The sequence below is a fragment of the Triturus cristatus genome, chromosome 5_2, assembly GCF_964204655.1.
Source record: "Triturus cristatus chromosome 5_2, aTriCri1.1, whole genome shotgun sequence".
Classification (NCBI taxonomy): domain Eukaryota; kingdom Metazoa; phylum Chordata; class Amphibia; order Caudata; family Salamandridae; genus Triturus; species Triturus cristatus.
Genome location: NC_140588.1, coordinates 959,848,885 through 959,875,965, shown reverse-complemented (window position 1 = coordinate 959,875,965; position 27,081 = coordinate 959,848,885). Strand labels below are relative to the sequence as shown.

The window sequence follows — 27,081 nt, the reverse complement described above, 5'->3', positions numbered from 1 at the left end:
ACATTTCTAGCTCCATGCCCACTTTAACAGAGCCTATTCCCACTGAGTCCGCAGGAAGTCATCCCCTAATTAGCGCACCAGTTAATAAATTCAGTGTGGCCTCGTGTGAGGAGGCAAGACTGGACCTTGCAGCATTGTGTGGGACAAGGGGAAGAGGTGGTGTTCGTGGGGCACCAAATATCATAAGGGATGCCGCAGCTAATGAGCCGAAATCAGTATTGTTGAATTTGCCCCAGATGCATTCCCATGTGTGATTGTGTTGTCAAATGTGCCTTGAATAGCTGCTGGCTCAGATGAGTTGTTTTTCCAATTGAAGAATTACGTCTTACACTGGTTGCATACTTTCACTGGTCTTATCGGATGCACCCAACATTTTGATGGTCAGAAAAATGGGATGAGTTGACCCTTTGGCAAAAACCCATGAAGCAGTTGCGTTATTGTTAATTTTAGGTTTCCGAACATTGTGAAAAATGTACTGGCCAACCGTCCTCAATTAGGTGAGTCAGGATCTAACATCTTTCTCCTCCAACTAGGCTTTTTCTACCACCAATTGAGGCACAGCTGTGTGCCTGTGCCAGAAATACCTCAATTGCCACCATTGGGCCCACGTGCTGGTAGAATTGGTCCTTATGTGAATTTTTCTGGCCTGGTGTGTGGTATCTTCCATCTCTCCCAGGTGTATTGGCTGCACCCTGGAGTAAATCATGCAGTCCCTCCAGCCAATGTGCACCATAGAAATGGGCCATCCCAGTGTGCTCCTTAAAGTAAAATCCAAAGTAACCTCTGTTAGCTTCTAATTGTGAGTTTAGCCCCTCGCCCGCAGGTATTCTGGACTCTCAGTTGGTGGGGGAGAATCACTTGTTATCGGACTAGTTGATGCTGCAGAAACTGAGTCACTATCCAGCCCCGCATTGCGCCAGCGAGCTATTTTGAGCTGGAACATTGCACATATTAGGGGCAAGATAAGTGATCCTGCTTGGGGCCAGTTTCTTGATAGTCGCCAAATCTATTTATTCCAAGAAACATGTGCCGCTGAACGGGTGCATCATAGTGGTTGTAAAGGTTTTAATGTCCCTGCTATTAAATTGCCTGGTAGGCTTCCTTTAGGTGGGTTACTCATATGGGTGTCTACCTCTTTATCCTGTACTGTTATTGAGTTTAATTCAGTTTCTCTGGACATCCAAGAGCACATTTTTTCTTGCACAATGTTTAAACCCCTTCTTTTGATTAACGTATATAATAGGAGTTGTAGGCCGTTAAAACTGGGGGTCTCTAGTTGGCAGAGGTAGGTACCTTTGTCCAAATAGGGACCTTTGCTTCTAGTCAGGGTAAGGACGATACACACTTTAGATAACCCCTGCTCACCCCCTTGGTAGCTTGGCACAAGCAGACAGGCTTATCCCAAAGGCAATGTGTAAAGTATTTGTACCAACACTCACAGTAACACAGTGAAAACACCATAAATGAACACTACACCAGTTTAGAAAAATAGAATTATCTTTACTAAAGTGACCAAGATCAAAATGACAAAAATCCAACATACATAAACTCAGTAGATTGTCTTTAGAAAGGTTGTTGCAAAAATAAGCTGTAGGATTCAAAAGCGACACTTTCAGTCTCAAAGTATCTGGGATGCGTAAACGCAAGACAAGCAAAAGGGGCGCAGTGAAGGTGATGCGACGATTCTTCCTGCGCTCCGGGGCGACAAAATGGCACCTTGATGCGTTGCGATGATCCGGTGCGATGAAATGGCGTCTTTGTTGCAATGCAACAACGTAGAGGCGATGCGTGCACACCCGGCAGCCGTGCGGCGATCTCAGTGATTCTATGAGCCGCGACACGCCCTGCGACACTCTTCTCCAGTGATGCAACGACACCCTCGGTGATGGTGACACGCTTCTCCGGTGATGCGACGGTGAACAGCGGCAGGGGTGACACACTTCCTCGATTATGGGACAACGGCTGCTGCGGCAGCGTCACACTTCTCTCTCGTTGCGTCACGATTCCAGCTCCCAAAAGCAAGAAGGCCACACACACAGTTACAGGACCTCCTGGCAGACTGGAACTCCCAGCAAGGAAGTTCAGGGAGTTGGGGTTGAAGACCTTTTGTGCCTGGGACATCGGAAACAGGAGGCCAGCTCTTCTCAGTCCCTTGGAGTCTTTTGCTTCAGAGGGATCACAGCACACAGCAAAGTCCTTCTTCAAGCAGGGGACACAGCACAGACCTTTAGATCTCTCCTCAGTAGAAACAGAAAACTGAAGGCCAACCCCAGACACTCAGCAAGGGCAGTACTGCTCCTCAGTCTCTTCAGCTGATCTTCTTTGGCAGGGATTCTGCTTGATCACAAAGTGGTAGTCTAAAGTTCAGGGGTTTTAGCTCTGATATTTATACCCCAAAAGTCTTTTTTCTCCATGTGTGAGGGGTCCTGTACCCAGTCCAAACCAGTTCAGGGTGCATTCTGCCAGTCCACCTCTTCTTCCTTTGTGAGTGTGGGCCAGTGCCATCAGACACACCGCAGGAGGTGGAGCCAGCATTGTGGAAGGCAGGCACAGCCCTATTCAGACCCAGATGCTACTCCTCCCACCACTCCAAATGCAGATAGGTCTATTCAGCCTAGTGCTGACTCATCCAGCCTCCTGGAGCCACTCCAGCCCGTGTCACTCACAAACCAGACAGTCAATTCACAAACAGGCAGAGGCACACAGAACGGTTGAACAAGAAAATAGCCACTTTCTAAAACACAGAATTTAAAAACCATCCTCTCTAAAAGATGTGTTATTAAATTCTGAGTTCGGGGATACCAGATTTCAATTTTCTATCTTGCTCCTATAAGAAGATATGCAGGTAAACATGATACACAGCATTCCCCATTCTAGCCTATGGGCAAGATAGCCTTTCAATAGTGAAAAACGAAAATGGCAGTATTTCACGATCAGGACATGTCACCCACAATAGTACATGTCCTAGCTTTCACATACACTGCACCCTGCCCAGGGGGGTACCTTGGGCCTACCACAGGGGTGTCCTATGTGTAAGAAAAAGGGAAGGGTCAGGCCTGGCAAGTGTGTACACTGGCCAGGTCAACATGGCAGTTAACAAACTGCGCACAGGCACTGCGGTGGCAGGCCTGAGATACCATCTTAGGGCTACTCCTGTGGGTGGCACAATCAGTGCTGCAGGCCTACTAGTAGCATTTGAATCACCAGCCCTGGCACACTCAGTGCACTCTACTAGGGACCTACTGGTAAAACGAATATGCCAATCATGGATAACCAATAACAATAACAATTTACACAGAGAGCATATGCACTTTAGCCCTGATCAGCAGTGGTAAAGTGCCCAGAGTCCTATAGCCAACAACCACAGGTCAGAGAAAACAAAGGAGGAAGAAGCAAAAGGTTTTGGGATAACCCTGTTACAAGGGCCATTTCCAACATAGGCACAAGCAAGAATCTTCAGTTTTTCATCTACTGGATAAAATACTGGTAGCCTGTCCAGAGTACCATTATGATCTTGTGGCTGGCGATCTCAACCTCACATTTGAACCGAGTGGTATTACCCAAGATTTGTCCAGCACTGAGGACTTAATATGGGAGATGCCCCAACTGATTTATCCAGTGAGGAGAAATCTTTCTAGGGCTGCTTTTCAGGTGGTGGAACATACTGTGACACATGACGTTCTTGCCTGCAACGGACACTCATTTTCTGATGAAAGTCCTGCTCCCGCCTTTCAAGGAGGATTGTACTGCAGCTCTATTGACCACATCCTTCTAAATGTGAGACTTTGGAGTCAAATGGGTGACATGATAGTGTTGGAGCATGACGAGAGCGACCATAGTCCCTGGTACTCAAAATGAAGCAGCTGACTCCCCTGGTCTTTCTACCAGAGCTAGAGGAACACCAGGATCAGTTAGAAGTCACGAATAATCAAAGAAACATTAAGCAGGAGGTAGTGAGTTCTTACCCCAATGTTGTCCCTGAAATATATTCAACTCTTGCCTCCCATATGGAGCCTATATTTGATAATTGGGGAAATAATGCATTCATTTTGACGGAGCACACAATATAGTTTTTGCAAAGCTTAAGATCTTTTTACTAGGGGACCCTCAAGCTCATTCACAATTAATCCTTCAAAGGATTGGTTTATTTAAATCATGTCGATCTGCTAAAAACAATCTTTTTGAAGCAATCAAAAAGGGAGTTGCTCAAGAAAGAAGGGAATGCAGAGCTTCAAATCGGTTTATCTTAAAACAAGCTAAAGCAGCATGGAAAAGCGCAATCTAGCCTGACCTTTTGGAAGAGTTTCTGGCATTTAGTCAGCCTAGGCAGGGGGAAACTGGGTAAACCATCAGAATTCTCAATTTTGTCTTGTGAATGGGTGGCTCATTTTGGAAATCTGTACTCTGGTACACACAAACTAAAGAGTGTTGCTTACTCCAAAGAGGATGGCTGCCTGTTGAACCCCGATTTGTCCCCACTAGTTTTTTCTCTGGAGGAAACTGCCTGTGCAGTAGCTTCTTTTAAGCAAGGGAAGGCACCAGGGCTTGATAAGGTTCCTGGCAATCTTTTTAAATCTGATAACTCTTGGTGGGTCCCCTATATTAATGTCATCTCTAATGCAATAGTGGCGGGGAGGCTATTCCTGCATCTTGGAAGAGTGCCGAGATTGTGCCAATTTTTAAGAAAGGGAATCCTTGTATTCCTTCAAATTACCACCTAATTAGTCTTATGTACAATTTACAAAAGGGTTTTTGTAAACAGGTGTTGGAGCAACTTTTAGATTGGTATGACGAGAACCAAATTCAAACAGTATTTTTATCTATCAATACATTTTTATTTGAACATGTGTTAAATTAAAGCAGTCCAAGGGATATCCCACCCAGGGCGCTGTCTAATACTGCACGTGATACACTCAAGGAGTCTATCACGCAGGAGGAATTGGTCACAGCCATAATAGACATGGCACCAAGTAAATCCCCGGGTCCCAATGGATTCCCCATTGAATTCTTTAAAATGCATGCAACAATACTGGGCCCTCGATACCTCAAGGCCCTTAACAAAGCCAGAGAGAACACGCAGAAATTGTTGTCTTCCTAAAACCTGAACGGCCACCAGAACTATGCTCCTCATATCGTCCAATTTCGCTCCTAAACATTGAAGCCAAAATTCTCGTCAAAGTACTAGCAAATAGACTTAAACCATATCTCTCAGATTTAATTCATCCGGATCCGCCGGGTTTTATGCCTCACAGAGCTACCCGTCTTAATATACGCCGGATGAACAATGAGATCCAGGCGGTCGACAGATCGGAGAGACCATCAGCCCTTCTCCTGGTGGACATAGATGAGGACTTTATCACCTGGTCTTATATGTTCATATTACTACGACATATTAATATGGGACCGCGATGCATCGCATTAGTGCGATTGTTGTACACCGAGCTCACCACCTCCATCCGAGTGGCTGGGGCTTTGTCTGCACAATTCCCAATTCAACGGGGCACTCGACAGGGCTGCCTTTGTCCCCCATATTATTCGCTGTTGCCATAGAGCCCCTAGCTACATGGGTCAGAAAAGATGCACTTCTACGGGGATTTGTGTGGACTCCCGAAATATCCAATCGTTTTGCTCTATATACTGACGATATCTTGTTCTTTCTAACAGATCCCCATAGCTCAGGCCCCAGAATACTCCCAAGTAATGCGAATATTTGGAGAGACATCGAGTCTCTATATGAATGCCTCTAAATCATCAATATGGCCCATTAGAGGATCCATAGGTAACTGTCGAAGGGCGGTGGGTCTCACAGTCGTGACACACAGGTCCACCTATTTTGGTGTATATATATCAGATAACCAGGTCTCGTCCTGGTATCACAATATAGAGATAACTACAGAGAAGGTAAAGACTGAGGTGAGGAATTGTTCAACACTCCCCCTATCTCTTTATGGTAGATCAGAAATTTTTAAGATGGGGGTCTTTACCACATCTGTTATATCAATTGCAATCATACCCACATCCAGTCCCAATATCATGGTTCCGACAATAAATGCGATTATGGCACATTTTCTAAGGGGTGGTAGCACCGCTAGGGTTGCATTGTGCACCTGCATACAGTCCACATACAGTGGTGGCATTGCTGCTGCCGACATACAATTATATCATGCAGCAGCACACCTTCAAATATTGAATGATTGGTGGTATGGGTCCAGAGTAGACCCTGTGTTTCAAGTCGAACAATGGCTCATGGGCGACCTTTCTGTACACTCTTTTATATATAGCAGGACCGACCCCATGGACTCCCTCCAGCAACAAAGGTTGTAATGATGACATGGCAACAGGCGCTACATCGAATGGGCTGGTGGGGCTGTCTCACACAAAAAAAAAACACTGTGGCGCAATTGTCTCCTTCCACAAGTTGCAGACCTTCAAGGATTCCTCGGTTGGGATTGGATCAGCATCCCTACTCTGGGGGACACAATGAAGGGGACGGCACTAAAATCGTTTGAAGATCTACACAGGGAATTTTCCAGACCCCAATCACAATTTTACAAATATTTACTATTACGACATGCCCTTCTCCCCTACATAAAAAATATAACAGATTTACTGGAATTTAGCCCATTGGAAGGTGAAATTCTTATGGGAGATTTAGGGGAACACAAAGTATCTAAAATATACCAAACACTTGTGACCAACAGCCCCACGAATATTGACTCCCTGCGGGCTTCATGGGATGACGATGTAGGCCCGTTGATAAGGATGACTGGACAGAGTCCCTCCAATCCCCACGCAAGGCGGCAATCTCAACTAGACTGCGATACATTCAGTTTAAGTACTTACACAGGGTGTATTTTACCAGGCAGAGATTTTGGAGAGCAGGATTGATTGCATCACCACATTGCCTCCGGTGTCCGTCGGAAGAAGGCACATTCATGCAAACGGTCTGGACCTGTTCCCGTCCTAGATCGCTTTTAGAGAGGGGTACTGGCATGCTTGGGAGAGGTTTTGGCATGGGAGCTCTTGAGGTCCCCCAAATTCACAATGTTGCATTGCACAGATGGGGTGGACAGAAACAAATATAAAAGACATCTTCTCTTCCTCGGCCTTACTATGGCCAAACGTGACACTGCCCAACAATGGAAAGCAGAGGGTTCTCCCCGAGTGTCCCTCTGGAAGGCTGGCATGGACCTAGAATTTCCGGTCTTCGTGGCAAGGGGCTGCCCTCAGGTTGCCTAAAGGGGACTATCCATGAAAACATATGATGTCACAGATGGCTTGTCTGAAGGTGAAACTACTAAAACTGTGTGAAGTCAGGGAAAAAGATCATCTGATTGGACACAATAGCTTTGATGAGGGATTTAAATGTGACTGTGATTTAAACCGAGGCACTGCTTGTTATGGGTTTATACCAGGGTTATATTATAATGTTTCTTGTATTTATTCGGAGGGGTTCAAGAAAAGATGGGCTATAGTCATTGTATTGAGTCTATGTTTGCTAAAATTGCCTGTCTCATGTCACTTGAACACTTGGAACCTTTGTAAAATCAATAAAAGTTGTCCCCCCCCCTCCCCCCCAAAAATAAATTAAAGCAGTCCAGAACCAGGACAGAGTCCTACTGGTTGGGTGAAATTATTTTGGTTAATCGACCCTTCAATGCCAATGCCATCATTTTATTGTAAGCTTTATAATCATTGTCAATACTAAATAATGAGATGGGGTGATATTACTCACAGCTCTATGACAATCCCAGGTCTGTGTACTCTTTGTGAAATAAAATAAAAATATGTGTTAAAATCCTACTTGTTGGAAAACGGTTTATTAAATTGGCCCTAAAGGCCATCTCATCCTGCATCTTTAGTGTAGAATAGCATGTCAGTGATAGTCATTATCTATTAATGTGTAATAGGATATATCAAATGATTACTGGCAGTTGCAGAGACTTAAAGATACTCAACCACTACAACACAAAGCAGAACAATGGTGATATAATTCTGAATAAAACTTCCCAAAAAACCTTTTTTCTATATCATCTTGTTTATTGTTGAGAATGTGTTGTTCAAGGTCTAGAATTTACAGAATGTCATATTCAATTTTGCTAAGCTTTGTCAGAATCATATCATTTTAGGATCATAGTTGACAATGTCTGTCTTAATTCAGCCTCTTTCTTCTAAGATACCTATCATTGCATTTCGTTTCACTTCAATTCACATTTCAACATTGTTTTACAAGGCATGGCGGCACCATGACTATTTCATGTACCTTTCTATCTTTAAAGCAAAATTCTGAGTCACTCTTCACTCAGGAGGTCGAGATCAGTGAGGTGTGGGCTATTTGTGCTGCCCGCATAAAATTATATTTCTTTCAGCCTTCGAGGTTCAAGTTCCTCACTTCTCCTCTCCCTGAAATGAGCATCCAACTGATTAAAGAAAATCCAAACGCCATGTCAATTATAGACAGCAAATGAAAAAGTGTGTGTGTAAGAAATTAAGTTATTACTTTGGGGGGCTGAAGGGTTACCAGCCTCAAGTAATAATCACAATCCTTCTCAGGATGAACCGCTAAAGTCAGTAAATAAACCTGAGCTCAAACCTGTGTGCTATGGCTCAGATCAGACAGACTTAACTTAAAGGCAATGTGTAAAGTATTTAACCAGTACTAAAACCAGTTACAAAGTAGAAACGCAAAGCAATGACAATTCCCAAACCAATTCAGGTCCAGTTATCACTTACCAGCTGGACAGTTGCAGGAAAGGCCTCTTCAAGCTTGTTGTATCCCTGTAGCTCGAACAGGAGGTCATCCTAATGACCCTTGGAGGCCACTTATTTGGCCTGAGTACAAGGGAAGAGCAGGTCCAGTCCTCCAGGGCACTTCTCAGTTCTCAGACAGCAGGTTCAGTTCTCTTCTGATCATCCACAGGTCCAAGAGTGTTCTGTAGTGTTTGTTGGGAAATGCCATATGTATGCCTGGCATAAGCTAGGGGGTGGGATGACCCCTGGCTATGCCATAACCAATGGGTAGGCTTAGCCCCGGAAACATTTACCCCATTTTTGGCATTTTCTAGATGGCCGAAATCTTCAGCCAAACTAAACTTTGGCTCTGAGGGCTGGGTGTGGGGGGGTATATTATGGTAATCCTAATGACCTCCCACATCTAACATTATCCAATTCCAATTTTAGGTAGTCCCTGTACCCCCAGCAAACTCAGAGACAGATGTTTAGTGGAACAAAAGCTGAATTCATCAGCAACCAGATGGTGGATACACAACAATTGTTTTGGCATTGGATTCTCGCCCATGAAGTGCGCACCAAGTGTGAAATGTAAAACCACAGCAGATCTGTCAAACAGGTCTTGACACTCCAGCAGGATCTGCCATTGTAAAGTCAACAAAAGGATCAATCGGAATGGGACCGGTCTCTGGCAGTGGGGACAAAAGAAGGGTGCCTCATTCAAGGCCTCATTGAAGTTAATCAAGTTCTTGGGCCCAGACCACAGGCTATCCTGTTAAGACCACAATAACACCTCACCACACCCAAGCCCTTTGTTCCATGTCCTGGGATCAATTTCACACCTCATTCATGTCTATTCAAATGGTAATTACTGGCTGGCAGAAGTGAGAGAGCAAAATGCAGATTTAGTTTCCAGGGATTTCAGGCAGGGCAAAGGTGACTTTGTAAAAGTCCCCTTTTCAAAATATTTATCTCAAACCCGACTTTGCTAGTGAATAGAGATTGTATAAATATTTCAAAAAGTTAAAAAGTGAAATTGTAGCTGTTTCCAAGGCTGCGATAACCTTTCTTAAACGTAATATTGTATCCTAATGCTATGAAACAACAAAACCTGCTACAGTGAAAATAGCGTTCGAGGTGCTAGTCACTATAAGGACATGTTTAACATTACCTTTTTACATGTTCTACTTTTAAGTACCAAGCGCCTTACCTTAAGTGCAATAAGGCCTACTTCTGGGTGACATTATTATTTACAAGGAATGTTTAGGCCTGTCAAATAAGGGCTATTTTAACAGGTTGAATTAGCAGTTTAAAACTGCACAGCCATACTGCCATGGTAGACCTGGAGACATGCTCTACAGTGCCACAGCAATGGATTGCACAATGAGTTCTGCTGTCCACTAGTAGCATTTAATTTACAGGCCCTGGGTACACTTTGTACCAAATACTAGGGATGATAGGTAAATTAAATAAAGCAATCAGTGGTATATCAATGTTACCACGTTGAAAGGAGGAACACAAGCACTTTCCACTGGTTAGCAGGGGTGAAGTGCACAGAGTTCTACAGCCAGCAAAAATAGGGTTCAACATAAGGCAAAAAAATATACTTTGTAACCCTCTATAAAGGAAAAAACATCCAATAATGTGTTTCCAATACCTCTTGACAGCTCTACGATAGCTAGTTTGATGTACATTAGGTTGAAACACTATTCTGAGACAGTGAGCAATATAAATGTTGCAATACACTTACCAAAGAACACCCACCATATGGAAGTGTTCTAAGATTAGACTGGTGGATGAATAGTATTCAAATTCACTGAAGTCCTTGGCTTGTAAGGCTGAATGTTGTATCAATATATTTAGTTGTTCATGATATTTTAATCAACATTAACATCAGCAGTAAGTCTCTAACACAGTTATTAGTAATTGTACTGCTCATTTCAAAAGGAAACATTTAAAAACTGCTAGTTTTAATTTGAGAAAAGGAAAGTAGATTAAACAATAATCCTTACACATACAAATACGGCTATGAAAATGATTTCTTATAAGATAGATCTAAAGCAAACTCTGTAAAGGGCAATGTAACATAGGTGTTTCATGCACCCCACCCCCTCCTTTCACTTATATCATCTCCCAGACAGTACACCCCTATTTTGGAGATACACTCAGCGATATGCACCTCGAGGGCCTGGCACACACTAGCGAAGCGAGCACATAAACTCCCGGCATATGCACCAGCACTTCCCCTTCGACACCACCCACAACTCACGGTCACGCAGGAAGCAGAAAATGACACAGGAACTACATGAGATGGGACTTCACACCATGGGAGATCTCTTCCCTGACCAGGAATACATACTGCAAGGCGCTTCGGCTCTAAGCGCGTTTCAAACTCCCTTAAAAATTGTACTTGTACACCTCCTTCCCGGTCGAACCACCAACGCTTAATGCGCTGCAGATACTTTTGACATCCACCACACGGCAACGCCTAGTCACTAAACTATACATTGCGTCACAACATGAACAGTTCCGTGCAGCGAATAAAACCCTAGCTAGATGGGAGACAACATTGGGCATAGCCATTCCCAAAGAAGACTGGGATTTTGGGTGCATGCAACTACAACTGTTCACGTCCAACTGCAACCTGAAAATCATACATTCCAAGTTCATACATCAGGTATACTATACACCCAAGCAGCTGCATGCATATGGACTGTGGGCCGATGATCTCTGCCACAGATTTCAGGCCCCCACTGCAGACTTTTTACATATGGCGTGGGCGTGTACAAAACTCCAATCTTACTGGCAGGACGTCACTGACACTCTCACACATATGCTGGGCGAGCGTATCCAAAACGCACCCCTGATATGCCTTTTGGGCATCTACAAGATTAAACTGGCGCGTAGACGTAAGCTACTGGCGGTAGCACTACTGCTGGCAAAAAGAAGAATAGCACTGAAATGGGGCAGTAAACTGACACTGAAACACACAGACTGGGTCAAGGACATGTCGTATTGTAAAACACAGCTAGACACGTATGCAAAAGACATACCCCAATCCTCTAGACCACGAGAATTCTGGGACCCACTAGTGCAATACCTTATCTCTACGCAACAGAGGACTGATTAAGAAAGTTGATCGGCTCTTAGGCATGTTGTGTGACTCATCCAATCCTATCGGCGGGTGGTGGAAAGACCTGTATGCATGTATATATACCAGCTGCCGGACCTAGGGTCTCTGATCCTCTGTTACCTGTTGATGTGGGTGTACTATTCCTCTGTTAAGTGTGTAAGTGATTAGAACTGTAAATTCAATGTCACTCAAGGCGGTACCCCGTTGCATGTCAATGTACAAACGTACTGTATGCGCTGCCATCACAATTATGTGTATATCAAATGTGTAAAATCACACTGTTTGACTGATTGTGTAAAAATAAAATTAAAAAAACAAAAAACATAGGTGTTTCATATTTAACGTACATTGCCTGATATAGGTTTGAAATGCTTTAATGGAATATACTATATCTTTTTAAACTGTAGATATACAGATGCAAATATTGGGGTCTGTTCAAATAGAAGAAAATTACATAAAATCTTTCAAATGCAATCAAAATGTTCTACAGAATCAAGAGGATAATAAAAGGCAAAGGAAGTAGGCACTATTTACAAGTAGTTGAAGGTAAAGCAGGACCTAGTTCAATGGCCAGCACTAGCAAGAATACAAGTGTGGACACATTTATGTTGCTTTAAATATTATATGTTGATGTAGTGATGTAATGGATAGAATATAATACCTAGAATAAAGAATGATATGTAGTCATAAACCACATACTCACATATAGAATGTTGATACTTAAAATATGAGATCAGTTATTGTAGAGGAGCTGAGATGAGGACAGAGATTGGGCAAGATCCCAGCACATCAATAAACACCTTTGACAACACTATGATTGCCTATGAGTTGTCACTTATTGGTGACGAGCATGGGATTATTAATATTGCTTTCACTATATCAAGAACTATGCTACTACAAGCTCATTTCTTCGAAAATTAGCAAAAAAAGAAAGAATAATTAAATGGAATGAGCAATGTGAAAATGCATTCAAATTTTTAAACTTTTGATCCGAAACTACATACTGAGCTGATAGTAGTACTCCTGTAGGATTAGGTGCTATTTTGGTGCAACACAAACCTTAAAAGGAAACTCCAAGGTATGTCACACGCTAGCAAAAGTCAAACTAACATAGAAAATTATTCACAGCCTGAAAAAGAAAGCTTGGCTATAGTTTAGGCTTGTGAGCACTATCAGGATTTTTTTTATTCAGAAAACCGTTTGTCATAGTCACAGACCCTCAGGCACTAACAACTATTTTTGGAAACCCAAAAGTAAAAAGACCCCTTCACATTGAAAGGTGGGGTGCAAGGTTAATGGAATATGATTTCAAAATTGTTCATAAACCTGGAAAAGAGTCTAATCCAGCGGATTATTTATCCAGACATCCAATTGGCACAAATGAGAATTGAAATAACGAAGTTGATGAATATGTACATTTAATAATCATTTCAATAGTTCCCGAGACGATTTCAGAACAGGTGCTTATTCATTAATCTGGCAAGGATAAGACTCTCACAGGAGTAAGACAAATATTAACTTTAAACAATGGAAGCACATAAATGCTATGACAAAGTTTCAATGGTATACATAAAAGAGATGTACTTGCATTTAATAATGTGCAGACTGAATTGACGACGACCTCTTCTGGCATTCTTCTAAGAAATAACATAATAGTTATTCCACATACTTTACAGAAGCATGTAATTAGTCTAGCGCATGAAAGTTGTAGATGGATATCAGCGACAAAAAGTCTTCTGTCTGATATTTAAAATATGAGTTCAGTTATTATAGAGGAGCTGAGCCCAGGACACAGAGACTAGACAAGGTCCCAGCACACCAATAAACACCTTTAACAACACTAAGATTGCCTATGAGTTGTCGCAATGATGATGATGACAGCATTATATATTGATAATGATAGCATGTATGTAGTACATTTATACACTAGCATCTCTAAGCACTGTAGATCATGACTCCTATAACATACATTCAAGCACACCCCTCTTCTAGCTCATGATAAACAATCTTCTCCCCTGAAACTTATAAAATAAACTTTTTGTCATGTCCAAATATTGCGATTTGGCACGAGTTCCATGAGAGTGTAATCTGGTCTCACCTTGCCCACCTTCCCAGTTACTATGGGTTCCGCATAAGATAGAGTCAATTAAAACACCTTCTTAAATCCAAAGAAATAATACAAGATTGCCTGGACACATAATCTACCTCTGTCTTCATGGAAAAGAATGAAGAAAGACACAAAGGTTTTTAACTTTATGGGTTGGGCTTATGTTTTGAGTGAGGGGCAGTATTTTTTAGACAGAAACTACTTACCTGGGGTTTACTACCAAACATTATGTCTTATTCTCATTCAATCACGATCAGCCATTATGAATCCAGGTACGAATGTCAGAAAGACATTATTGCAGATTGTGGAATTGATGGGTACCCTTCTAGTGACACAGGGAGTCATGTGGCATCCCTATATAATGGTGAGTAGTGGGTGACTGCAAACTTTCAAGAGTCCAGTGGCAGAGGAGACCTCAGAGGTACTCCACAATCCAGCTTGGGATATCCCAAAAAATAGTAACCATACTTTACTACTGTTGATTGATCTGTCAGAAAACTGGGATAGAGATGCAGAGAGACATTGATTTTCAATTATTTGTCTTACCACTGGAAGCTCAGGTATAGGATAGTAGCTATTAGAAGGGGGATAACAATGGATATTATAAAGAACTAAGGCACACTTGCTTCTGCTAATGAGATGTGAATGTCATGAGTCTTTCGAACAATGTCTGAGATATATTAACGGGCTGTTTTTGTGGGATTTGCTTTCCAGGTAAAAGTTATGGTGTCCCGGTAGACTGGATGGACTCTACACAGGAAGAGATTGCCTTCTGGCAGGAAATGATGTCAGCCCCCTGTGAATGGATTGAGGGATCACTTCCCCTGAGGTCTCTAGCTGGGAAACGGAAATTCAAATAGGACAAAAAGGAGGACTCTTGTACTGTAAAACAGAGAGAGAGATATTACTGTTGAAGCAGCTGTCCGCTGCACAGTGTGCCACATTTCATCACACCTGGGATACATTAGCAGGGAAATCGGAGATGCTTCTGTTTTCACAATTTGTTATACTTCATACTGTGTCTCTGGTTTGAAAATGATAAAGAAATGCACTCTGTTGTTAAATTTACCTAAGAGTGGTAGGTTTGGTGGCTCTTCTGTGGCTATTTCAGTTTACTAGGTGCCACCTTCCTAAAATGGAAGTGTCTTATCATTCCTAAGGGGATGGAGGTGCCACAGAAAGAGCCACCGTTGACTTGTCATAAACCTGTTATATAATCTTTGCGCCGTTGTTTGGGATATGTGTGCCTCAGTGGGGGACCAATGGACAGCCAGTTCAGGCCACATGTCACAGTTTTGTAGCTGCTTTGTTTATAAGGCCAAGTAATCCATGCTTTGTGAAAGGGTGGAATCTGTGATCTACATTTGTTTGTTACTGAATGATTCCAAATGTTCTGCCATCTTCCTTCCTCCCCCCCACAAAACACACAGGAAGAAGTTTGTGACACTAACAGTGAATGCCGCAGATTCAAGGAGATGTGTTTTTCAGCTAATGAATGAGTAGGAAAGTAGAACCAGGCCTTTCTTTTCCAGAAACGCACTTTAATACTGTGTGTGCCCTGAAAAGGGATGAAAGAAGAAACACAGCTTTAAAATCATCAAGACATGCCTGCCTTTAATAGTACCAATCATACATGATGAGGCCTACGGGTTAAGTCTCCTAGAGACATCTAATTTCTGCTTCTGCTCTTAACCACACTGGGAGATCCTGAACAAAATACATTTTCTAACTCTTTTGCTTCATTTCCCATATCTACACAAATAGGGAGCTCTTAGAAATAGGTTAGGTTCTGGCATTAACTGCTGTATAAATACCTGGGCATTTACATAGGAAACCTATGTATAAGATGATACCGCTTCCCACTAAAAGTAGGCCTCACAGAGAAGAGAGTTCTTAAGGTGTTGCCTTTAATTGCATGTATTAGTCTGATCAATCATCATACGTTTTTTAAAGTAATAGCCACAGTAGGTTTAGCCAAACTCCAAATGATAGGTTCATGCACCGGCTCTCGTCTTAGGCAAGATCCGCCTCACCAGGTCTTAGAAGAAGAGAAGGACCACACATCATGCTCCAAAGGTACACAATTGTTTTAGTTTACGTACAAAGGCATCCTTGTAGAGCCTCAAACATGGATTTGTCTTTGCTGGCTTCTCATGGCACATAATGGAATCCCACAGGAGCAATACAGTTTTTTTGGAGTGTTACAATGACACCTCTGAATGGATGAATAAACAATTTTCTACCTATGGAGAGAAATTATTCCTCAATAAATGCACTTTGCATATGTCCAGAGTAAGACTCAAAAAAGATCTTACATATTTTGGGGTGTGCAGATTGCGTGTTCCTTCCTGCTTTCAGACATCATTACAACAGTGCAAATGTGCCCTTTAAAGTTGAGTCCTTCTTCACTAAGTAACAACTGATGGCTTTCTCTTTCAAGACCCGGAAAACTCTCCTCCATGAGAATTCTCCTGGCTTGACTCAATGGGGATGACAGTTTGGAAACTGTTCTGCGTGATATTCAGCGCAAGTATAATGACAACAGCTCAGGGGAGGGACTTCGCAAGTGAAAGCAAGTAGGATTTAATTATTTAAGAATGCATCACACCCATCTGCTCCTGTGCACTAGGTACAAAACAAGGTTAGGAGTCTTCATGATAATGGCAACTATTTTTTTTTCTGTAAAGAAAATTTGTGGCACATTTGAAACTATGCATTAGCATTGGGTAGTTCATGGCTTTTTGTAGTAATTTTGCAATCTCTTTTCCTCATTATTTCCCTGATACAAAAAACTTTAGCCTTGATGACAAGCATGCCAGTAAAGACTGTGGACATTACCTGCTCAGTAAATAACAATTCACGCCACATTCTGAGGGACTCTGTGCATCAAGCTGTTTTGGCTACCGCAATGCAATGAGAAAAATTGAGTTTTGAGATAACAGTGGAAAACAGGGAAGAAAGTCTAGTTACAGCTGCCAAAGCAAAGAAGGAAAAACGTAAGTCAAAAAAAGAGAGTAAATAGAAATGTTGAAAATGGTAAGAGAAAGTGACAGAAAGCTAGAGAAAAGGGAGAACGGAAGAAAGAATTTAGTTGCAAAGGAAAACAGATTGGAATTAGCAATTTACAACTGGGAGACTTCTGTTGATGCAGAAAGGCTGTAAAAGAGCATGGGTCGGATTATGTAAATTACACTATGCTGTGTTTTCACTGGTATCTGCAAATGTCATTGCAGATTAACTGAATTATCAGTGCATGACACTGGTGCAGTTGTGGCACTGCTTCAATTTATATTACATGGCACTTAGAGTGAAAGACGAGATGGCAAAATCTGTATCTTTAGCAGCAAAAATAATGTGTTTTTCCTAACTGCGCCTTAGCGCCACGGCTTATTTGGCATTAGCAGTGTGAGAGTAAAAGAAGGTGCACAGAAGTAATAGGGTTGGAAAGATTAAGAAGGCAAAGAAAGAAAAGTAGAGAGCTCAAGTGGTGGCATGACTGATAGAAACTTGAGATGGTCAGCTTTACTGAAGCAGTGGAAGAGACAAAAGGAATGACATGCAAAAATCAGACATGGAACACTGGGCACTGCAAAGCGTGGGTAATGGAGCAATGTAGGTGCTGATCTCCAACAACAAAAAAGTATTGAAAGAACAGATACAACCAAGGGTGGCCTACTGTGAACGAGTGACACAATGAGAGCTGCTGAGAGGAAAGGATCATTTCATGGTGTGTAGGTTTGTCTACAACGCGAACAACAGATTGTTTTAAGTTTGTGAGATCGGGTTAAATGCATCAAGTCAGTTTCAGGTGTTATTCATTGATACAGACAACTTTTGAAAAATACTTTCAGTAAATTAGTGGATCTAATGAATATCATAAAGCTTATCAATGGGCCTTTGGACAGCACAAAACATTGCATGGTCAAATTGGGCTCGTCAAGAAAACTGACCTCCTGAAAACTCTGGTGTCTTTGACCATCGGGACAGAGCTGTGCATGGGCTGGTTTGGCACACGGACACACGTGACCCAACACGTTCAGGTAATTTGGATTCTGGCCTCTGCAGGACGTGAATAGAGATGTGATAGCAATTGTAGCTTGCCAACAGAGTTCTTTGCCACCTGTATTAACAGCCGAATTGACCCTTGCAGGCTGGCACCACCACACCCAGGAAGGAAAGTGTACTTGTAGTGAGTTTAAGCAGACAAACTATTGATGTGGCTGAGATTAGTCCTTGTAGGTAGAGAAGAATCAAGTAAAACTATTTGTACCCAAACTTAGGCATACGTTCTGATCATGGTACCACCCCTATTAGATGAAGAATAGTATATACAGATGGCATTATAGAATGCTCTCAAATAGTTTATTTTCTGAAACCATCCACTTGGAACACAACAGAGCACTAGCTACAGGGAAGAAAATGCTCTTGAGATATATGTTGAGTGGGGGAAGTATTGCTCCAATAACATAGCATGAAGGGAAAGTAAATAATAAAGCAAAATGTTAAATGATGGAGGTTACACTTGTAGAGCAAAAAGAAAAGGAACTGTATAATTATATGATGGTAAGAATGCAAAAATGCCAATGGAAAGGCAGGAGGAGAGACCAAATGAACACCTCAGAAATGTGGGTGAGCTTAAGCTGTGGGTCAACATAAAGCACAACAAACTAGCTACAGGTTACAGCTTTGGGGTTCATCTAGTTGGCCAACGCTTCCACTTTCAACTTTAGACTTGCGCTTTGATCATAAATTATATTCTGTCAACCTGGAGGTTTGTGCACAACAACAGGCAGGGAACCCCTAGAATTATTTACATGGTACCCATATAATATTCCACCCGCATCCAAATCAATAGCCTTCAAACCCCGGTTCTCAACGGATCACTTAGATGAGTAGTCACAACCTCGGTCTGAAACATGAATAATACACTATGCATCCCTCCACATTTTTATGCAGCCCCAGAACACAACCTGGGTCCCTTACACATGCATATGAAGTACTAGATTTTCTGGTGGCCGTACAAATTGTAATACTATATTCAGGACACAATGACCATCAACCGCTGGTCCAACTTAGCCTTGATTGATCTAGATAGGTCTGGTTGCATCACTGTTTGTTACCAAGGATATGTTAAAACATGCCATGCCAATTTAATACCTTATCTTCAAAACAAGTTGGGAATATTTGTATTCCTTTTAGAAAAGGTTTGAGAGGGAACAAATGTCTTTTAATTATGTGTCCAAAGGGGAAACAGTTGTTCGCAGTAACAGTGGCCATGTCAAACTATTGTTGAGTGCACTAATGGCAACACCTTAAGTTGACCATCACTACAATATATTATAAGAATGGGTGTCTCCCCCAACATCATGTTCATGAACCAGGGAGACCATAGTTTGAAATTAAGCATCCAGCCTTTTTTGAGACCCCAAATAAATAGCAACCCGGAAGCAATTAGCATAGAAGTCCAGTGTTCACTGGGGCATGGTGTCGTATCAGAGTAGCCAGGTGTACAGAATATTAGTGCTCTATTTGAGACAGCCCTGGACATATTAGACAACTTAGTAAGTGTTTGTTTTGTCAGTAGTAGGAGTTCATAGATTCAACAGAGAGTGAATAGTAGGAATATGAGTAAAAAAGGGAATAATCAAACTAGTCTAGCCAAGAACACGTAAACAGCCATTTGATAAGAATAAAAACCATCACTATCCACCCGGCATGCATGCATTTCGTGTGGACAGTGACTGTCACTGCCTCCATTTATGTGAGCCTCTTAAGCAATTACTTGTATCATTTTCTTTGTACTACATGTGAACAACCTCCTAATCAGATAATCAGTGGATTACCGCCGTAGGGATTATGATATCCCTTTCCCCCAGTCGTTCTGTAGTGGTCAACTAGCCACAAAACAGCTGGCGAAAACAAATTTGGGGGCCCCTTAGAGGCCCCCCTTAATCCCTGGGGCAGGCACATGTACTACATATCCCTGCACTATTTGGCAGGTACTGTATGGTGCCTAAGGCGGAGTGTAGGTATATATCTGCACCCTATTCTTTGTATTGTGGCAGGGACTGCAGACCGCAGCCCCGCCACAATACAGCATATAGGTAATGCGACCGCCGTGGTGGCAGGCGCATCATAATTCGGATTGTGGGTAGGCCACCTCATAGGCAGCCGGTCCCAAATCCAATACGATGGCGCGTAATGAGGCCCTAAGTTTGGACCCCTGCTTATTTAAAAAGACCCTATGTTACTTGTACATATTTGAACTTATTGGGCCAAAGAACGTACATTTTGAAAGTATCACACACACTGTTTTATGGTGTATTTTCTCACTTGCACCAGGTACTGCATCACCTTCATGATCTTGATTGCAAACTATATGCACAACTTTTTGATAACATACAACAAATGTGTTACCCTTATCATATGGCTATCTAAGTGTGCTTAGCTAGACCAGTTTCATAATTCCATCTAAGGAGCAATCATTTTTGTTCATTGTATACCCAGGTTCGTATGTCCTTGGGTTCACCCTGTATTTTCATATATTGTCAACAGTAGAAGCACCTCTGTTTAACATAGTCAGGCCCTTATTACAAGTTTGTCGAAATAGAGTGGGATATTTACCACACAATTTAAATACCATTACCCAGGGTGAGGTATTTACCACATGTGGTAGATACCTCCAATTTTAGGTTTTCAACAGGAAGACGAGGCATAATATGCCGAATCCGTTTTTAACACAGCAAATTCTGCATGTTTTTCTTTTTGCTGAGGCCTTTTCCCCACAATAAATATTGTCAGCTGTAATCAACTGGAAATTATTAGGGAAAACTCTGAGAGTGTGATAATTATCACTCAACCTGCAATTCCGAATCTTGTGTAAACAAACGTTTGCACAGGAATCGGAATTTAGGCCTGAGGTCGTAAGGAGGGCCAAAGTGTTTTGTCGATAGTAGGAGTACCTCAGTCTAACAGAGGAGGTGTTGTGTCAGTACAAGGAACATCTCAGTATTCCCAAAAGCAATTGGCAAGCATCATGGACACCAAGGGGCATACTCACAATGTTTAAGCCAACTCGAGAAAAACTCACACGGTCGAGGGCACCGTTTCCAGAGCATGCACAAGTCGCAATTCCCGCAGCTGCAGAAGGCCGGGAGAATCTTGCTGGTCCCTCGAGGACGCCCGCATATGGGTTCCCCAGGTACTATTGACCTATGATTGGACACACAGTAACCAACTCTAGATTTGCTACACAAATAGTATTAGTTTACTTTTACTTTCTCTGGTCCCGACGAAAGCCTCCTACACCCGGCTGGGCAGAATGGGGCTGAAACATGTCGACCCTGTATATGGACCACACTAGGGCGCTGGATTAAGTAACACGATATACATACGCACACCCACTGTTTTTAACCTTCTTCAACATTTCTCTATCAATAAATAATTGCACCCTAAAGAGTGTGTAGAAAGAATTCTAACTTCACTCCACACTGAGCACATATATTTTTTGGTCTCTGGTCACTACTGCAATACCAGTGGTTCGCCTCCAGGTAGAGGTCAGCATACTGAAAAATAAACCCTATGATGATGCTGTCACGTTACGAAGAGGCGGAGAACCAAGATATACCGCCTATCCACCTATGTACGTGTATGAGGTTTTTTTATGAAAGGCATCGATAACTAACGACCCTGGTGACGCCAGTGATCCATTCTCTCCCCTTCTTGATCTTTGTGATAATTATCACTCAACTTGCAATTCCGATCCTTGTGTAAACAAACGTTTGCACAGGAATCGGAATTTAGCCCTGATCTCGTAAGGAGGGCCAAAGTGTTTTGTCGATGGTTGGAGTACCTCAGTCTAACAGAGGAGGTGATTTGTCAGTAGAAGGAACATTTCAGTATTCCCAAAAGCAATTGGCAAGTTTCATGGACACAATGTTTTGGCCAACTCGAGAAAAACTCACAAACAAAAGTCAACAGCCACAACTTTTTAAGGACAAAAAGAGATTGACGTGAATCTTACCTAAAATTCAAGACTGACTGAATATATTTGCACTAGATAGTGGAAGTTAATGCTGAACTTCTTTTCAGTCTCCCCAGAGTTGGGAAGCAACTGATGAGCATAAACAATTGGCTAGTGGCCCCCAGTCTGGACCCTCACATTACACACAGCAGTCTGAACACTAAGGAAAAAAAAGGTTTTCTCCATGGAGAAAGCTTTTTCCCTATTGCATGTATGCTCAGCAAGGGAGTAATTCATTCCTCTTCCCATGGCCCTGGGCTGTAGTAAAGCTTTAACCATTTCTAGGGTGGGAAAGGGTCAGAGTGTAGTCAAATGTACACGTACAAATGTAAATGTATGTGGGAGTCTCCAAACTTCCCAAGCAAACAACTCTTTGGAACATGCACACCCCATCCCTTAAGTAGGATTTACTCCTGCTGATTTCTCGCAGTCACGGTGGCCAAATTGTGCAGTAGTAAATGCATTTATGCCTACCAATTTTCTGTTGGGTGTAAAAGAGATATTTTCGGCCTAAAGTTTGTGTAAACTTAAGTTTACAGACAAACATACCTTTGTGAATAAGGCCCCGTATGACTAAGGAAGCACCTATTCAATTACGTTACTTCTGATAGTTACCCTTAAATGTGTGAAATATAGATAGCACTCAAGACTCTTGGTGGGGCTCTAGAGACATGTCTATACTATTCTTTCCTTAAAGTAGCCGCAGCCTAGGTAGAGTTGCAGTGCACAAGGCATTCTAGTATATTTTGTAAATCATGTGTTGCCAGTTTTACATGATGGGCAAAGGGAGGGCATGAAATGTGGTACATATGTATAGAAGAAGCTTACTTGTACATTTTGTTATTGCTTGGTATCAAAATTGCTCTAGAGCTGAATTTGTTTTTACTTGCTATCTTGTTCTAAAACAAATAAAAGCCAGTTCACTTTCTCAAAATGACTGAATAAATGAATATTTTGATGGGGGCTAGTGAAAGTGAAATTAACATTTCAGGATTTTACAAGGTTGGTGGGAAAGCAAGACTTCTGGTCACACACCTGTCTGAGTACACAGGTGGATTGTGGCTCCTTAAGCGAATCAAACAGTATGATGCTCTAGCCAAAAATATGTGTTGATCATGCTGTATACTGCAATGCTGAAGAACCAATAATCAATGTGTAACATTTATCCATGAAATGGATATAAAAATAAACCTTACAATTTTAAAACTTTGCAAGGTGTTTTATTGAATCACTGCTTTAACCTCCCTGACCACCATAAGGACAAACATAGCATGGATGGGCATGAGGCCGACAAGATTTATCACCCCTACACGTGCATATCAGTAGTAGACGTAAGCCTCTGCCAATGTTGTAAATGTTTTAGTGAATTTACCAGACAAGAGTTAAAAAGTGCAGGCGATAATCACCTGGTACCTTTGTTTGTTTTCTTTTGACAAATACACTGACATGTTTTCTTTCGCAATATGGTCTGCTTATCCTACTCAGTATTGAAATTTTAGGAATTGTAGAACTTTGCACATGGGCGATTCAGTTATAGATTTTGAGATGTTAATCATTTGTATTACCATATATTGCATGAAGAGTGTGGATTTCAACTGAATTTCCTAGGTTTACCTGTGTGCATGCATGTATGTGTGTTGTTATACGGTAAAATCTGAGATGTCAGTGCTTGTATTCACAAATCTCTGAAAAACAAATCCATACACTGGCAACGTCACGTGAGAGGTTGCCGTTCTCTGATTAGGGAAGACATAATCAGGGCACGGAGATGCACGCCCAACAATAAATCTATGGACTGCACCGAACTTACCCTGACTAGCCCTGTTCTTGCTGATAATCTTCTGGCACTAGAGTATAGGTCCTGCCCCCCAGACTTTTCATCTTTCCAGATTAGGCGCTTCCCAACAATTGCTGCAGCAAGGGCTCATGATAACGTGATATCATTTCCCATATCAAGAGGGTCATCTCTAGAGGTAGTCGATTGACTATGTCAAGGTTTTCAACCTCGCAGAACTTAGAATCTACTATAATTACTAATATTCAAAGGGCACCCATCCAGAGAGAGTGGGTGGGGGGTTGGCAAGAGGATGGAGCGAATTCCCCAACTACAGAAGGCAGCAGCAAACCCATCACACGACAAATATGGATGATGAGGGATGGGAAATTTGTCATAGGAGGGGACGCAACTGGGGGGCTAGTGAGCAAGACTACTATCCCCGGAGATTTCTCCAGCCATTTTACCTTCCAAATTCGAACAGGTATAGTCAGCTAGACATGGTAGATTGACTGTTTACACGTACAAGCAGGATGTACAACTTTGTACCATGCGAGGGTGTGGATGGAAATAGCTTAGAGACTGAGTTGCCCGATGTCCTATTACATCATGGAGATCTGGGTAATTCTATTGGTGAGCCACAAAATAACGTGGGGGAAGCAATAAGTCACCCTCTAACACATCCAGTGACCATGGTTAGTGAAAAAGGGAATGTCTCCACTCACACTACTATTTCGAACAATAGACCACCGCCACTAAAAATACTGTCATGGAATGTGGCAGGCCTGGGAAACAAGTTTGAATGTCAGGAATGGTTTGAATATACTGATTCTAAAGATTTATGCCTGTTCCAGGAAACTTGGGAGAGGGAGGAACATTCGAGGCAGGGTTTTGCAGTATTCTCCATTCCCGCGAAATGGGGGGGCAGAGGGCGCCCATCGGGAGGCCTTGCAACCTGGGTCGCAGTCCACTTGGGATGTCAGGCCACGCGTCTCCCAGTGGCCTCAGAGGACATACTTGTGGTTCTGCTGGAATGGTCCATCTGCTGCAGATTAGCAGTGGTAAATGTATATTCAAGGCCGGTTACCATTTCGCAGGAGTCCTCCACCATTGACGAACTGTTGGATCTTCTTGGCGAACTCCCCAAGGGGATCCCATTTGTAGTGGGCGGGGATCTGAACTCACATTTTGAGCCCCTAGCTGGTCTCTTAGATGGGGCTTCCTCAGAGGAAGATGCAAGATGGCTAGTACCACCGACAGTATCTACATCGCCTAAAGCTTGGACCCCATTAGCACTCCAGATTACCACCCTAACTCTGAAACATGGGGTGAGGGCATGTAACAGGCGTGTTAAATCTGATATCCCGAGTAAACCCACGTTCAACTGGAAGGGAAGGGAGTCCAGATTAGACTATATTTTAGTGCAATTATCTTCGTGGTCGCATGTCATTGACTTTAGGGTAATAGATAGAGAAGACAGCGATCATAACGCCCTGGAATTGGACTTTCTCCTTCCTGGTCGGGATCATGGGGAAGTAGAACCGCCTAAGACAAATCCGGGTCTAGCCCTTGAAAACAATAGGAGGAGAATTAAGTGGGAGAAATTAGCCGCAAGCACAGATAAGCTCCCTCGGTTTTATAATAATCTCATTCCTATACTGGAAAAAATAGGCACTTTAAGTAATGAACCCAGTTCAGGGGAGCAAAACAAACAAATTTGGTTGGCGCATGAAGAAGTCGTTAAGACTTTGACTGCAGATTTATTTAATAATGGACCAAGGAGGGGGGGTGGAAAGAACCAGTGCACATGGTATAATGCAGCTTGCCGCAAGGCAAGGAGGGATTTCTTGTCGAGCATCAAGAATCGCAAAAGTAGGCCTGAGATACAAGCCAGGAGACGTGAATATAAGAAGCTGGTTGTTAATGCCAAGATTGAGTGGGACCAGAATAAGTGGGAAGAACTCACTAGCTCTCTAGCCACCATGGACTTCCGTAAGTTTTGGCGAATTGCTAATACAGGGTCCGAGGAACTTGTTCCAGCAATAGAACCAAACATTTCTTCCAAGATATGGCAGGAGCACTTCCAGTCTCTTTATACAGTGGAAGCAGGGCATGGAGGTTGTACAACCCCACCTGTATATAACTATCTGGAAGGGGATCCATTTACTGAAAAGGAGGTCCGGGCTGCTATATCAGGCTTGTCAACTGGCAAGGCACCCGGGTTGGATGGTCTCCCGGGTGACCTTTTTAAACAGGAGCCAGATATATGGGCCCCTTATTTCCTGGTACTATTTAATGCAGTTCTGAAGGGTATGGAGGTGCCCTGTACTTGGCTGGGCGCAGTGGTGGTTCCGATTTTTAAGAAAGGCTCGCCTCTGCTCCCATCCAACTACAGGCCCATTAGCCTGATAGATGTGTCGCAAAAACTTTTTGGAAGGCTCATTATAGATCGTCTCCAGAGCTGGATAGAGGAAACTGCCACCATGAGCTCATACCAGGCCGGGTTTAGAAAGGGGGTATCTACTACGGACCAAATTTTCCGCCTTAACCTTATTTATTGGAGGACGGCACTTATCGAGGGGGGCAGCTTGTACACGGTGTTCGTGGACTTGCGTGCCGCCTTCGATTTGGTGCCGAGATCCAAACTCTGGAGCGTCCTTGATGACCTGGGAGTCCCGCCAGATATTCTGGCTATTCTGATTAAATTACACCAGGATAACTTTGCGCGGGTCAGGTGTGGCAGGATGGGGAGTTTAACAGAAAGATTCCCCGTTGACAGGGGGGTGAGGCAGGGATGCGTGCTTGCACCCACCCTGTTCTGCCTCTTTGTCAACGGGGTAATCGCCCACCTGACCTGGATAGAAGATATCGACGCTCCTAAACTGAATGGCAGCAGGGTGTCCGCCATAATGTTTGCAGATGACACCCTGCTGCTGTCTAAATCCCCCATGGGAATTCAACGGATAGTGGATGGGTTCTTGCAATTTTGCACCGAGAGGGGCCTCAAAATTAACGCCTCCAAGACAAAATATATGATTTTGAACCCTACCCCCTCAACACGTCCTAACCCCTTGTTAGGCACAGTGCGATTGGAGAGGGTTTCCACATTCGAATATTTGGGGGTAACCCTGAACGAGAAAATGACATGGGGGACACATATGATCAAGGCAAATATGAAACTATCACAGAAAGTGGGCGGTATCATTAGAATGGTGGGCAAATCTATATATCGTCCGCTGGGCCCCTTGATACAGATCTATAAATCTCAAGCTCGGGGCTCAGTTACATATGGGGGTGAACTATGGGGTCATACT

At 42.7% G+C, this 27,081-nt stretch overlaps 1 protein-coding gene across 2 annotated transcripts in view; it reads left to right on the top strand.

Moving 5' to 3' along the window:
• LOC146829470 (synaptotagmin-like protein 2) overlaps positions 1 to 23,199 on the top strand; it is a 704,022-nt gene extending 680,823 nt beyond the window's left edge. For both annotated transcript variants that reach the window (XM_085608155.1, XM_085608153.1), the window contains exon 17: positions 14,685 to 23,199. In XM_085608155.1, coding sequence (XP_085464281.1) covers positions 14,685 to 14,830 — 146 coding nt within the window. In that variant the 3' untranslated portion in view covers positions 14,831 to 23,199. The remainder of the gene's footprint in view (positions 1 to 14,684) is intronic.
• The last annotated feature ends 3,882 nt before the right edge of the window (positions 23,200 to 27,081 follow it).